The 14,756-nt window shown below is 40.5% G+C and overlaps 2 protein-coding genes across 2 annotated transcripts in view; one reads left to right on the plus strand and one right to left on the minus strand.

The window, feature by feature from the left end:
* mtor (mechanistic target of rapamycin kinase) overlaps window positions 1-14,756 on the minus strand; it is a 98,670-nt gene that overhangs the window by 56,770 nt on the left and 27,144 nt on the right. Inside the window, exons 24-28 of the mRNA XM_022195413.2 lie at window positions 14,467-14,559; window positions 13,396-13,539; window positions 12,744-12,886; window positions 12,154-12,316; window positions 10,835-10,980 (exon numbers count right to left, since the gene is read on the minus strand). Of these exons, the coding sequence (XP_022051105.1) occupies window positions 10,835-10,980; window positions 12,154-12,316; window positions 12,744-12,886; window positions 13,396-13,539; window positions 14,467-14,559 (689 nt within the window). The remainder of the gene's footprint in view (window positions 1-10,834; window positions 10,981-12,153; window positions 12,317-12,743; window positions 12,887-13,395; window positions 13,540-14,466; window positions 14,560-14,756) is intronic.
* On the plus strand, window positions 2,658-6,061 carry angptl7 (angiopoietin-like 7). Its single transcript, XM_022195414.2, has 5 exons — window positions 2,658-3,219; window positions 4,397-4,497; window positions 4,599-4,793; window positions 5,025-5,220; window positions 5,342-6,061. Exons 1-5 carry the CDS (start codon window positions 2,859-2,861, stop codon window positions 5,509-5,511), a joined length of 1,023 nt encoding a protein of 340 aa, XP_022051106.1. The 5' UTR covers window positions 2,658-2,858; the 3' UTR covers window positions 5,512-6,061.

The following is a 14,756-nucleotide window of genomic DNA, read 5'->3' on the forward strand; positions in this document are numbered from 1 at the left end:
CCCAAGCAATTTCTGGTCATTTTCTGCTCATGTTTTCACTGTGGGATCATTATTCTCTGGCAAGAAGTAGAATTCAAAAAATGGCTCTTTGTGCAATATAACAAAGTTAGAATGCCATAAATCATAACAAAAAAAGAAAGTTGATTTTCTTTAAATATTTATTTTTAAAAAAATTGGAAAAAACCTGGAATCATCATGGACAACATTTTTCCAAGTCCCCACAGTTGTTACTAATACTGGGAAAAAATGATGAGTTTGTTTCCCTATCTGCTTTGTGTTAAAACAGTCTGCAGTTCAGCTGAGAAGTTATTAATCTTATAGAATCTAACTGCTAGTATATATTTGGCAAAATTTTTAAATTAGACATGTAGAATGAAATGATTAAGTATCACAACTCTAAGCTTAAAAGCTTGATTAAGTTTCCGGACGGTATGACATTATCATCGCATTACTGCGGGTATGAAATTGTAAATAGTCTTCCATAAAGTTAAGAAATGCAACAGGAGAAGTTGAAATAAGTTCAACAGAAAATTGTCAGTAGTCAGCAGTCAAAAGGTATGCAGCAGAGTCTGAAAGTACTTAAACATATTAAAACATCCCTCTACGGTGCCACAAGTGGTCAGACACTCCAAAGGCTATCTTTATGGTAAAAATATAGATTTCTCAAGACTTGAAAAAAGCAGCTCAGTGTTGTTGTTAAAAGCTACCTACTGTACTTTGGATTTGTATTGTCAATGTTATTTATCATCTATAAACATGCAAAAGCATCTCAATCCTTGCCTTTTCCAGACAGTTCACTTTTGTTCATGTGGAGAAGGGAAAAGCCTTTAAGCTCAAATAAAAACTGACAGGAATGTTCTGATTCAGCTATGTCTCAGTTATGCACAATTCCCCGTATTACAGCATGCACACTGCACGGCAATCATTACACACAGACTCAACAGACATTTAATGCCCAATGCATACTCCAGTGCCCCCCAAACCCTACAACTAAACCTTTGGCCTAATCTCCAAAAGCACCTCCTTTAAATTGGCAGGGCTGGCAGCTCCTCAGGGCAGCTCTGATAAAACAAAAACTCCACAGAGAGGAGACTTGAGAAAAATTTCCTGATGAAGTTTCATATTTGAAAATGGCAAAAATCAATTTAAGCGTAGTGGCTCATCAGGCATCATTTTGACCCTCATCCAGTGACTGGCATGTTGGAATTTTAAAACGGAAGACAATACAGAAGCAGGAACTTGCAGTAACAACGGTCAATAATGGCAGCATGCAAAGACACCATACCATGCTCAGCAGCAGATTGTTCACGTTGGTTCCAACCACCAGCTAACATTTGAAGGTCAACACTGACTGGCCCAAAGGTTGTTTTTCATCTTCCACAGACAGAGGTGTTCAAAGCTTGGCTCCAAATTCCAAATGTAATGATCCCACTGAGGGCTCAGGTGTTTGCTTCCAGGAGTTTGTATCCCTTAAATTCCGTGTACTACACTACAAAAATCACTGAGCTAATCATTAAGTCTTATGTGATAGAGATCACTGTATAGAGCTCCTTTATACCAAACTCAAAAAGGCACAATGACTCAGATCAAACTTGCTCTGAAAAGAAAAGCTGCAACATTAATGAGTAATGTATGTTTGGTGTATTGTAATGTTTCCTATGCTTTTCAATCTACAGTTTGCAAATTACTTTAAAACATGTGAATTGCCAGTGTTGTCTGTGCTATATCATATGTTGTGAGAAAATAGAAGCAGACATTTCCTCGTGCTATTCATAAAAGTCACAAGCATATCACTTCATTTCCTTGCTTTGCAGTTCTCTAGTGGGTAACGGTACACCATTTCAACCACTTTAAAAACACAGTGCATGTGTTATGGCTAAATGTTAAGGCCTTACACATGCAAACAGCATATTCAGACTTGGCCTTCCTTCCTACTTAATGCAAAATATATTTTGGTCAAATATTATCCTGAAGATTACAGTAGGCCTTTCTCCTTTACCGAACACCGCTTTGAAATTTTATGCTGACAGGCTTAGCGGAAAACATTCCTGTTTCAACATCTGCCAAAAAAGGGTAGCATCAAGAGAATACTTAACCTACAATTAAGAGTACTTACAGACTTCACGTATTTCTTGGCATGTGAAGCCCAAATTTACTGAAGAAATGGTCCGCCCCAAGGACATAGTAAAATCTGTCATTAACACGATAATTACAAAGTGAAAGCACAGAAGGAAATCATCTGCAGCTGGTTTAAAGTGCAAAACAGGTAGTCAAATGTTTTAATTCTGCATTGCTGAATACATATAAATTAAATACAGTTAAGACACTCCAGGAGTTCACAATATCAAAGACTAACGAGGTACATGCACCGGAGGTGCAACAGGTTCAGACAGTAGCCTTTGTTTTGTCTCCTCCGCTCCATATGTTGCTCTTCAAGGCAGAGGCAACAAAAAATACTGCCCAAAAACCATCAACGCCTGACAAAGAAAGGAGAAATGTGGGCAGCATGAGTGAAAGTTAGATGAGTGGAGAGGTGGAGGGGGTCAAGGGAGGAGGGCTGAGAAAGGTCCTCCACCCAGAAGTTGGGAGAGGGTCAGCACGGCGACTGGTGCAAGAAGGAGGGGAGGACCCATATGCAGAATATTTAAGACGCTCAGGCAGAGGAGGGCTTCACCGAGAAAGTAAGACAGAGCCTGGGTGAGCAGCTGGTCAAAGGAGAGCTCCACTTCAACTGGTCCACACCTCTGTCTTTCTGATAGCTTCAGCAAAATCATCTACAGGGCCTGACTGCTTTTGAAAACCAAGAGCAATCAAAAAATCTGAGATTGTGTGAAGATCTTGAAGTTTCATATTTGAAAATGGCAAAAATAAATTTGAGCGTAGTGGCTCTGGGGCTCACACTGCTCTTGCTCGCAGAAACTTGGGCCCAGAATCCCAGGAAGAGACTGGCGCCTCCAAAGCCACCCAAGGCTCAGTGCTGCGATGAGCTGCGTTCTCTCAAAGTTCAGGTGGCCAATCTGACCAGCCTCCTCGAGGAGCTGAGTCGCAAGCAGGAGACAGACTTGATGAATGTTGTGAGGCAAATAATGGACCTGGACCAGCAGAACCGGCAGCAAGAAGCCCGGGTCACGGAGGCAGAGAGCAAGTACTCAGAGATCAACAACCGTGTGGAGATCATGCAGCTGCAAACCCTCCAGTCTGCCCCTCAGACTTCATCAGGTGAGCATCAACACTATTACCTGCTGTCACCAGAGTAGAAAATGAATGACATACTAGTTTAAGTTTTGCATGCAGCATTTTGATATCGTCGGTTCTCAGAAATTGCAGGAATAAGTTCAAGTTTAGCTTTAGTGTTTGCAAGTTTATGTTTAAGTAACCTGCATTAACAAATTAGTTCTTAGAAGATGTGACAAAATATTTTTACAAGGGGGAAAAAAACCTTCAGTGATTCTTGTGCATTTCTCAAATCTTTTGAACAGTTGCAGTGAACATTCCTTTTTTTGTTGGTAAAAGTAAAGATTTTAGCACCAAACATACCACCATTTTTAACTAAAATTTTCCATATGTTTTGAATTGTGTACGTGTAATATTTTACAAAAGCCTCTTTTCAATGTGAAAAGTGCTATTTTTTTTTTAAATTGACAAACACACTCAATAATTTGCAAGAATCAAAAACCATCATTTCACTGGAATGTGAACAGTTCTCACATGAGTAAACCATTCTGCACACATAAAATTATACATTTATTTTCACTGCAAAATACTATAAGTAGCCATGTTCATTGCTTTGTAGGTCCTAGAGAACTGCTGTGAATCAGTTGTGAGGTAGACAACGGTGCACATTATATACACCACCAGTAAAAAGCATTCATTTGGAGCCACAGAGTCCCAGCTGCAGGGCTGTCAATAAAGATTTTGATCAAAGCCCTATCCTTTCCACCATGACACACCCCTACTCACACTGAACCTGAAGTGGTTAACCAGGCATTACGTTGTTTATTATTTCAATACCTTAGCTGTGTGGTCGAGCAGGGCCACATTTATGACACTGGCAAAGAGAACACAGAGTCCTTTATAAAACTTCAGCAAATCAGAGAGAGAGTAGCAGAGCAGGAAGGGACGCAAAGATTAGACGAAGTGGAAAGTTTCCATATCTCATCCCATTAATGGCAGACGGTGACGGGTAAAATGGGAAACTGTGCAAAGTCAGAACATGCTGTGCATGTCATCTCCTGTTTAAATCTTTTGGCTTTTGGCAGGAGGTAAAAGGTCATTTGTTTGCATCTGTCCAATCACTCAGATACCCATAAAGCAGTATTTTACGGCATTTACATTTTTTAAATGCTCATTAAAGTGCATATGGCTTTTGGATAAGTTAGGGTATTCTTTTTTCCAGATGCCACATATGACTGTGCAGCACTCTACAGCAAGAGCTACAAGATCTCTGGCGAGTACAAACTGCCTAAAGATGAGTTTCTGGGTACACCTGAGCTCAGCGTAAGTGACACTTGAATCGTGTGTATATCATGTCTTCTTTCTGTATTTTTTCCCCTCTGCATTGAAATACAGCCTGGTAAAAGTTTGTGTTTTTGTTTTAGGTGTTCTGTGATATGGAGACCAATGGAGGTGGCTGGACTCTGATTCAAAGGCGCAAGATTGGCCTGACATCCTTTAACCGTGACTGGAAGCAATACAAAAGTGGATTTGGATCCATCCGTGGAGACTTCTGGCTGGGCAATGACCACATCTTCCGCCTAACAAGGCAGCCCAGTACGCTCAGGATTGAGCTGGAGGTACGTATTGGAAAGTGTGGCAGTCTAGTGTAGGTTTGGCCTGAAACATTAAAGAGCAAAAACTACGAAAGCATGCATAAACCATTTCATAGCCTTTACCTAAAAATACTCACCAAAAATAGAAAATCATAATAAATCAAACTAACTTTACGAGGTGTGAGGCAGACCATGAGACCCAATACTGTGAGTTTTTCTATTTCTAAATCATGTTATATGTGTTTTCCGACACAGGACTGGGAGGGAGAGACACGCTATGCTGAGTATGGCTTTTTCACTGTGGGTAATGAGCTCAACAGCTACAAGCTCTTCCTTGCCAACTATAGTGGAAACGCTGGAGACTCCTTGCGCTACCACAACAACACCAACTTCAGCACCAACAACAAGGACAATGACAAATGTGTGGATCACTGTGCTTCCCTGCGCAAAGGTAAACTATGAGTGCAAACCAATTGAAAACAATTCATGGAGTCACTTACAGTAGATAACACACGCAGTTATTTTCCTCCAACTAACACGAAGGCTCATTCTTTTCCCTCCCTTCTTCCCAGGTGGCTACTGGTACAACTGCTGCACTGACTCAAATCTGAATGGCGTATTTTACCGCTACGGTGAGCACACAAAGAACTCCGATGGAATCTCTTGGTACGGCTGGCACGGGTCCAATTACTCCCTCAAGAAAGTGGAGATGAAGGTCCGACCAATGGGTTTTCAACCATAAGTGGTTGAAAACAGCTGTCCGTCCTGGATCAAGATCACACGCATGAATACTGAGAGATCTCACTAATACCTGTTCAACAAAATTGTGGCTTTCCCTTGACTGAGTGAGGATTGAAATTGCTGTTTGTGATGGTTGGTCACATTTCAGTCAGATGAATGTGTAATGTTTTTGCCATGTTGTGATTGTAAATTGTAGTTCTTTTTTGTGTATTTATCAGTAAAATATTTTATTTTTTAAAAGCTTTGATAGATGCTCTTTTACCACTGTCCCCTAGAGGTTACTGGATTGAGATTCTTTCTCTCATTTGTCTTGAAGGCAGTAGGATTTATATTCAGTTAACGCAAGCAACAATAAGCACTAAGGACTGGTCGATCTTTGAGAGTTGCTGGGTTGGGACCAACTACCAAAAGTATTTCCTTGTTGCTGCATTGTTTTTTTGGTAAAACCTTAACTATTCATGATGAAAATGTGTAATATGTAAAATGTGTACAGCTCTGTAATTACGTTGTTTTATGTGACAGAACATTAAAAAAATATTTTTTAAAAGAAACACAGTGCCCAGCCTTTCTCAAACACATCATTCTACATTTTTCTCTTCACCTCTCTGGCTAAAGAGCATAGCTGCAATGTGACAAACTGAAAGGGCTCTGGAAGCAAGTCAAGGCCTCGTGTCCATTCATGTTCAATAATGGCTACATATTTGCCTTGAGCCACAGACCCCTGACTCTTAGGTCATCCCCTGACATCCTGGCCAAAGGTCCCAAGGCACCTAAGCCAAATGTAGGAATGAAGACCACACACACACTTCCTACTCTACCAGCTAGCTAAACGTCCCCAGGTTTACTACCTTAAAAACAATTACAACATGTTGCTATGCTTAAAGCCAACACAGAATTCCTCAGAGCTTCAACTACCTACAGACAGACAGGCACAGTGGTCAGATTCACTTCCTTTGGCAAGGTGACAAATTCAGCCAGAGCAAACATCTAACTCCAGCCTGACATTTCCCTTCAGAAGAAATCAGCCAAGTAGAAAAAGGGGTATTCAAAAAAGACTTTGGATGATGACAAATGACAAGGTCTTTCTATTTCAAGAGCCCAAAGAATTAAAATTTATGTCCTCAACAATAAAAACAGAACTTTAACAGTGGTCAACAGTAAGTGCAACTGTGGGAGTCCAGTAGCCTAGCCCTGCTAGACCCATGTTCTGAAGGCACAAGGGTCTAGGCACGCTCGACAGGGAGTTTCCGGTTGTTTCTGTCAGAATCGTCGCGCCTCTGTCGTCACTTAGTTACGCCCGCCTTCTGACTCTACATTTCATGGTGATTCGTCCGGCCAGTTTTAGGAGAATCCAGCCTCGAGCCTTATGGAGGGTAACTAGACCCACCCTGGCAGAGAATTAAATTCGTTGCCGTGGGTTGTCTAGCGCGACTAGGCTAGGAGTCCAGGTATTATTGACATAAATTTTGCCTCCATAAAAGGAGTTCTAATGACTAGCATGCTTTATGAAAACTCAGCTGCTGTGAAAGGAATAGATTTTTTTTTTTCAGGGGATTTAAACTTCAGTGAACACAGCTTCCCAAAGTGGCATTCATCATTAAATTATGTTGTTTTGTGAATGGGAGCTGACCCGTTTGCACCTTCAGCAAAAAGTGAACCCACCTAAAAACGCATATATTATGTTAAATGCCAACTCCAAGGATCTGGATTATGGCATAATAAATTGGAATACAAAGATCCTGCAATAAATACAACCTCTGGAGGAGTTGTGGATTCACCTCTCAGGTCATATTTGAGGCTACAGTTTGTGATGCAGTATGTTTACATGGGACCTTTAATTCCTCTTTAATTCGGAATAAAGGTTAATTCCACTTTAAAATCTCCTTGTAAACACTTAATTCCGAATTAAAAAGGTATTTCCGAATAAACTTAATTCCGAATAAACTACCTGGTTTATTCCGATGTTAATTCCGAAAAAACTAGTTCCCGTGTACATTCTCTACATGCATACAGTTAATTCCGCATTAGTTAATTCCGGTCATTCTGTGCATGCTTGGCTCCTCACGTAGTGATGACGTAGCGACGTACACGTTCTGCAACCTTTGTCTAGTTGCTGTTTCAAAACGACATTAAAAAACAAAGCAAAAAGCATGCTTATTAGTTGTATCTCCATGCTGTTGGGAAAAAGAAATGCCGCAGCAAATGGAGTTTGTTTTCATTTCGGTAAACACCAGTGTTTCCACTCCTATATGACCGACGAGGCGGGTCGCCTCGCTGGTATAGGCCACCGCCTCATTACAATTTTGCCGACATTGCCGCCTCACTGGTCCGCACCAAAAAAAAAAAAAAAAAAAAGTAATAAGTAATGCTAAATATTAGAAAGCATTGACACATAAGTCCGGTATATTCGCCGCTGAAATCAACAAGTCAGAATGGCAGCCTTTTCTCGCCGTGGGTGAAGACAGCAAGGCACATCTGCGTTGGTCGGTAACACTCAGAGCAAGGCACATCTGCGTTGGTCGGTAACACTCAGTTCTCGTATGACATCCCGCAAGTTCGTGTTTCAAATGTCAGTCGTTCTGATTGGCGAACAACGAGCATGGCGGACAAAAAGCGGCAGCGCTCCATGGTTTCATTTTTCGGGGCTAAAAGCAGGTGTGCATCACAGACATATGTCAAATTAAGTATCAAAACTATCGCATGTCATCAAAATAAAGTGAGCAACGCAGTGTAGACATCGATCTCGCTTCCTTTACTGAGTTTGCTTACTGTTTTGTTGTCCGCGGCGATACGAATTGACAGTGACTGCAAAAATGGCTCCCGTTAAAACATTTAGGCACGACAAAACCCGTTCTCACGAACGAGACAAACGATTCCAACGGAATATAAAGTTCCTAGTTTCTTTTGATAAAATGATTTATAGAGTGCCCGAAATTATAACATTCAATGGCAAAACAAATTCGGTGTTCAAATTCTAGTTCTGTGTTCAAAAAGGTAACAGTTTTGAAAACAGAACTAACTCCTTCAGAAAACCAGTTGTTAACCCAGAGTTGAAGTTTTCTTTCACATTTTTAAGTAAAATGAAGGTCATGACATAACCTTTTTATTATAAATAAAAATGAAGTGGGAATTTGGTACCTAACATGTAGTTGTTTTTAGAAAAAAAGTAAAAGTCACCACTTGATTCCAGATTCAAGTCCTTTGTCATCTTTTTCAAATTTGTAAAAAGAACTGATGTGGCATTTTGGAATGGCTTGTGGAAATCTGACCAGAATATAATAGACTGGACTAGTTGACATGTTTTGATCGCAAGGACAAGTGGGTTTATATTTGTCATATTTTCTCCCTATCATTAATTTTTAGAAAAGAAACATGAAAATTTTATTTAATTTAGTTTTTGGAAATGGCTACAAATACAACAAAATGTGCTCCAAATTGTGCCAGAATGCCCCATTTTGCATCTTGATTTTCAAAATTTTTTTTTTGGGGGGGGGGGGGGGGGGGGGGGGCATGCCCCCAGACCCCCCTAGTTGCTTCACACCTCCGGTGCAACCCACCCCTTGGCAGCCATTTCAACCCAGGGGAAACACTGAACACGGATACGTCACGTCCACTCCCTGACCAATCAGAATACTTTTCAACGCCCAAGCGTTAAAGCGGATTTAAGGAAGGGGAAAAAACATGCGGTCCATGTAAACCTTAATTTGGAATTAATATTTCCATGTAAGCTCGAAGCACAAAACTTTAATTCCGAATGATTTAATTCCAAATAAAAAACTCCATGTAACCATACCCATGTTGTTAAACAGAATTGCATTATATTGTTTTACTGCTATTTAGTAGTAGAACAGTAGTAGTAGTACAGACTTATGTTTTTTATGTAAAGTGCAAGCCAAGTAAGAACTGAATAAAATATCCAACGGTCAGCAAAGCTAGTACTGTTCTATTCATGCCATTAAGTTAGTTTGAGAGGTAAAACACAAGGCACTGGCTGGCCAAAAAAGATGAGATTTTGCTTAACTGCTTGCAGCCTTCTGTACATCTGAACATATTAAACTTTATTTAAAATTCCATTTCCAAGAATTTCCATGGCGCCCAGTAACATTATGGCTACACGTATATTATTGACATATGGTGCAGATGCAACAATGTCTACCTCTGCTTGTTACGGTGGTGATGACACCACCAAATTTATATTTACCCCGTTAATGAAGAAACATTTAACTTTAACAAACCTAAATGTTAGCCATAATGTAGTTGTTGCCCTCATCATCATTCAGTCAGATTAACCAAAATTATAAACAGACAAAGAGAACCAACTGACTGTCACACAAATCCATAAAGACACTGCATGATGTACCAAGAACACTATGAGCCAAATAGTCAATTAACAGCATATTTCTGTTGACAGCATTTATGGGGAAAACGTGGCAAAATTCCTGGTCATACCTTCAGCTATGGGGCCTGAGAGCAGTCAAGCCACTATTATATAACTATTTTGTGGATTTTTAAAAAAAAAATCCATGCTAATTACAACTCATTGTAAGACTCAATCAGATTTATCACCACAAATGTATACTAAAGGTCCATAAGAAAGAGTATGAAGAAGACAGTCCACTACAACACAATGACTCGTCAGGTACTAAAATAGAAACGATGATATGACGCATTTTGTCTAATAGAGCCACGACTCAGTAAAAGCAGGCTTTCACAGTGCTCTTTGCACACTAGCAGCAAGATCTTTTATGGGAAATCCTGGAGGGGTGAGAACCAGATGGGGATATTGAAAACACCAGAGTACCAGCTCCCATCATTCATCATCATCAAGGCTCCTGAGAAATTGAAAACAGGCCCCAGAGAAACACAAGTCCAGACACTCATAGATGAAAAGGAGGCAAGCGTCCAATTAGATGCCTGGAAAACAGATTTCTCCATGCCATGCCAAAGGCAGAGAAATAAAGAAGGAAGAGAAAAAGAGATGGAAAAGATGACTGAAGATATCAAAGGGTTATGGGACAGGAGGATGTGCATAACGCAATTTCTATGTCTATTTACTAGATGAAAAATTGACTTTGAGAGGGTTGTATAATATTTGTTTGGAGCAATAACTTCAAATGTAATAACTGCTAATCACCAAGAACCCATCAAATAAGAGCTAAATAACTACAGGGAACCATTAAATACAGTGAGTTTTTTCTTTGCCTTGCACATGAAAATAAATGAGTGCTCATTGCTTTAAAGTCGCACAGATTCACATTTGTAAAGGTCATGGTTGTTTTTCATTAAAACAACGTGAATGCTTGCTGGATTTTCAGACCTCCTACCTGATGAGAGATTCCAGGATGAGAGGAGAAGGCCCTTTCTGAAACTCCAGTTCTTTGTAATGCAGTGCCTTGGCGTAGGCACGGCATTTGGCAGCCCTCTCGCCAAGCAGCACGATGCCATTATCATCTCTGAGGGGTAAGGGGCCCTAGAAAAGAACACAAATTTATAAAATAACGTTTTTCCCTAAAAAAAAAAAATCTGGAATGTATGCCTGTACCCTCTCCTGTTCTTGATTGGCAATGAGTAGTTCATGCCCTTCTTCTCACTGGCCCTGAATAGCATACTTGTATTGTGTATTTCTACTGAGGCCTCACAGCAAAGGCTCCCTGCTGAAATGCTATATCATGACCCAAACTAGCAGTCTCAGCTCTCAATGTAACAGTACCGTCACTAATTAGCTCCACGTGTGTGGTCAAACAGCGGTAAAGAGATAAAATCCCATTTTGAAATGCTTTCTCTCCTAATGTTTAAGTTGCTTTAAGAAACAAAGTACGGCTAGGCTTTAAGTGTTCTGTCTGAGGCTTCTGTCCCTGCTTATATTGTAACAGCTGGTAACAGTTCAATGTTCTCTGGTCAGCTTTGTTACTGCGATCTTCGGTTGAAAGGTAAAATGTATTGCAGTTTGGGCAAACATCCGACCTACAACACAACACCTACTAAAACAAAGCCTTTTAAAGTACTGTGCCACAGCTGCTCATGGCACAGCGTCAATCAAGCATCCAAACTGAAGTGCTGAAGCTAAGGGATTAGTAGCTCCATAAAACATTAAAGCAAATGAGCATCTGTTTCCCTGGTTGTCTTTCCTGGCAGATTGAAAACACTGGATGTTTTCCTGCACACCTTAGCCTGAAGACATTGAGCCAAGCGAAACAGAATCATTGCTTCCACCAAAACTGCATCACAACGGATAAGGTTTGAATTACTGCTACTGCTGCTTTGCCAGTAAGTACAGTCTTTTTCCACGTACTGTGAGATCAACAAGTATTTAGAACACCTTAATACATCCCAAAATTGCCACCAATTTTCACTGGAGCAAAGTTTTGCCTATTTATAAAAATCGATTTAAATGTACCTTGTCAACGCAATAAAATGTGCAAATGGTGAAGACATCAGCATATTGTCTAAATGTAATGTCAAGTCATCACTGAGTCACTGACGGAAGCTCTGGACAAAATCAATACCTCGAATTTAGAACAATTTGAATATCATTTTGAAAATGGAGCTTAAGATATACACCTGCAAGAACCTTAATGAAAACTGACATGGGCAAGTCTTCAGATTAAATTGTATCATAGTAAGTCCGTGGTTTACTGCTAACCTTGTCACTGTGCTCCATGAACTCTGCCAAGTTGAGCAGAGTCTGTGTGACCTCAGCGATGTCTTGAGATGTGAGCGCTAACTCGATGCTGCGGATGAGCTCGTCTTGCTGGTCCTCACTCAGCTCAGACCAACAGGACAGGAAAGCTGCATTAAACAGATCTCTGTGGAACACAGAAACAGAATTTACACAGTAAAACAAAGAAGCACAGTGTGTGACAGAAAAGTGAAGTTTTCCATAAGTAGGCTACAGAATTTGGGATACCAGCAAATCAGTAGCATGAGCTTGTTAAAAAGGACGACTGTATCGTCAAACTGCTTAACAGCTTAGCTCATTGAGCATTTGTACTGTTTTTCACAAACTATCTGCTTCCCATGTGCAGCTACACACAGTAAGAATTGGAGATGCAAAGTACAAAGACAGAGCCTCAAATTATTTTATGTTGTCAAGTTTTAGGAAATTATGTGAATGGTCTCAGCCATTGTGGTTTATCACAGTTGTGGAGCAATAAAGAAGTCAGACAAGTATAAAAGAGGACTCCAAGGAGGAGGAAGTGAGCTAGAAAGCTAGACATGACAGCAGTAGTGTACCTGGCAAGAGGGATGTAGGTCTGAGCCAGTGACCAGCACGATCGCAGGGCTGGGGAAGATGATTCTTTGAGCAGCACAACACTCAAGCGTCTCAGCCACTCCAGCCAGTCATCTTTGGACACCTTCCGGGCAGCACCCCAAGCCTGAATAATGACAGAAACAATCCATTTCAGAAGTGACATGGAACTAAGAGAAAGCAGAAGTTTCAGCTAACGTGTGTGGGATATTCTAGCTCAGATGCACAAATGGTAATCAAAAGCTGAAGCAAATATAAAGAAAAGAAAAATGAAAAGAATGAGACAGAATTGTACCAAACGACTGCCGTGCTTAGTGCTCTGATGATGGGGGAGGAGCGCACTGAGTCCACATTGAAATCTCTCATGGGTATTCACCCAATAGCAAATAATTCACATTGTTTTCATAATCATCAAGCAATTCAGTGACACCTTGAACTCCACCAGGAACATCTGCATTCATTGTGTTCTGCGGCTCATTTGGAGAGGTTTATCCTTTAATTCATCGCCAGTCTTTTGATTCAAGCGTTAACACCACAATCAGACTATGAGATTGTTCTCAGGAATGTTTACTGTACACTAGCAACAGTGCCCATCAAACAAACACTGGACTTGTGTAAAAAGAAGGTTCTCCCAACCTTCTGAAGTGCAGTGGTGCTGACGTGAAGCTTCTTCATTGGCCCTGCCTCCACTGGCCCACTGACTAGAGCATCAGCATTACTACGAAGCTGGCGATGTTGGAAGATTAGTGGGTCCTCTTCCTCCTCTGCCAGAGTGTAGCCCTGTAATGGCCACAAACACACACACAGACCACATACACGTAGCCGTTATCTCACTGTAATGACTTGCTTGCAGTGCTCTGTACACAAAATGTTTGTTAATGATTATGTAATATCTTGCTTGACCATGGGTGGTCATTTTGAATCATGGAGGGTCATAATATTCGGGTCTGACTAGGCAAGAGAGAAAACAATGTACATTTGTTCATGAATTCAGGAGACATGCTGGAAATGTGTGGAGTGTGAACCCTCTGAACTCCAAGCATTTTCAGGGCATTTTTGCTCTTGTCACAATTTTTTTCTCACTGTCAGCTCATTTTTCGCAGCAATATAAAGTCCCGCACAGCTATGGATAGAACTAGCAAGAGCTCAAAAAATGTGTATAAGGCGATAAATCCTAAAAACAAATACCCATTTATGATTACAAAAACCTGAAATGAACTTGTGTAACATTTTTCCAAGTGCCCACAGGTGTTGCCAATAGCGGACAAATACAGTTGCTCTACATACAAAACACATTTTATTACGTCGGTTTTCATACTTGTCTCTTGTCTGGTGTGTACACAGCCTGCAGTTCAGCAAAAAAAGTCTTTGAATTTTTGTTATATGATTGCTGGTCACAGCTGAGCTACAAATGGCTTCACGGTTGCAACAAGGAGCACAAAATGTTCTGTTTTTTACAATGTCAGGATAATGCAAACAAATTTAGATGTAATTAATAAGAAATAATTTGATGAAATATCACTATTGTAAGTCAGATTGGATTAGGTCTCTTGACCGAATGGCATGCGACTTGATTCTTTCTATTTTTACCATTTCTGACTCGGACTAGTGATGATTTTGTACAGAAAACATGTCTTTCAAATATGTTACCAAGTTTTGAAGTTCACAGGTTGAATATACTAATCTGGACACGCTGACGGGACTTACCTTAACAATGCGACATATGAGTATGTCGTAGCGCTGGTGGTTGATCCGGTGCTTTAGCATCACTTTGTTAACCATAGGGATGAAGATCTGGTACTGAAAATAAGAGGGAAGGGAAGAACAGTAAATAAAAGGGTGTGTGTGTGCTTTATGTGGTTTTGCCTTGAGACCTCCTTCCATAAAGTAAATAGCTGGATATCCCGCACTTGTATTTAACCTCCATGAGTGTCAGATCAAAAGCTTCACCTACACATTTGTGGCTGCACATGGGCTGCTGGTTCTGAGGTTAGACC

The sequence above is a fragment of the Acanthochromis polyacanthus genome, chromosome 6, assembly GCF_021347895.1.
Source record: "Acanthochromis polyacanthus isolate Apoly-LR-REF ecotype Palm Island chromosome 6, KAUST_Apoly_ChrSc, whole genome shotgun sequence".
NCBI classification, from domain to species: Eukaryota; Metazoa; Chordata; class Actinopteri; family Pomacentridae; genus Acanthochromis; species Acanthochromis polyacanthus.

Coding starts and splice junctions, on each gene's coding strand:
- angptl7 (XM_022195414.2), top strand. CDS start 2,859: ATGGCAAAAATAAATTTGAGCGTAGTGGCTCTGGGGCTCACACTGCTC. Junction 4,794..5,024: donor CGCTCAGGATTGAGCTGGAG/GTACGTATTGGA, acceptor TTTCCGACACAG/GACTGGGAGGGAGAGACACG. Junction 5,221..5,341: donor CTGTGCTTCCCTGCGCAAAG/GTAAACTATGAG, acceptor CCTTCTTCCCAG/GTGGCTACTGGTACAACTGC.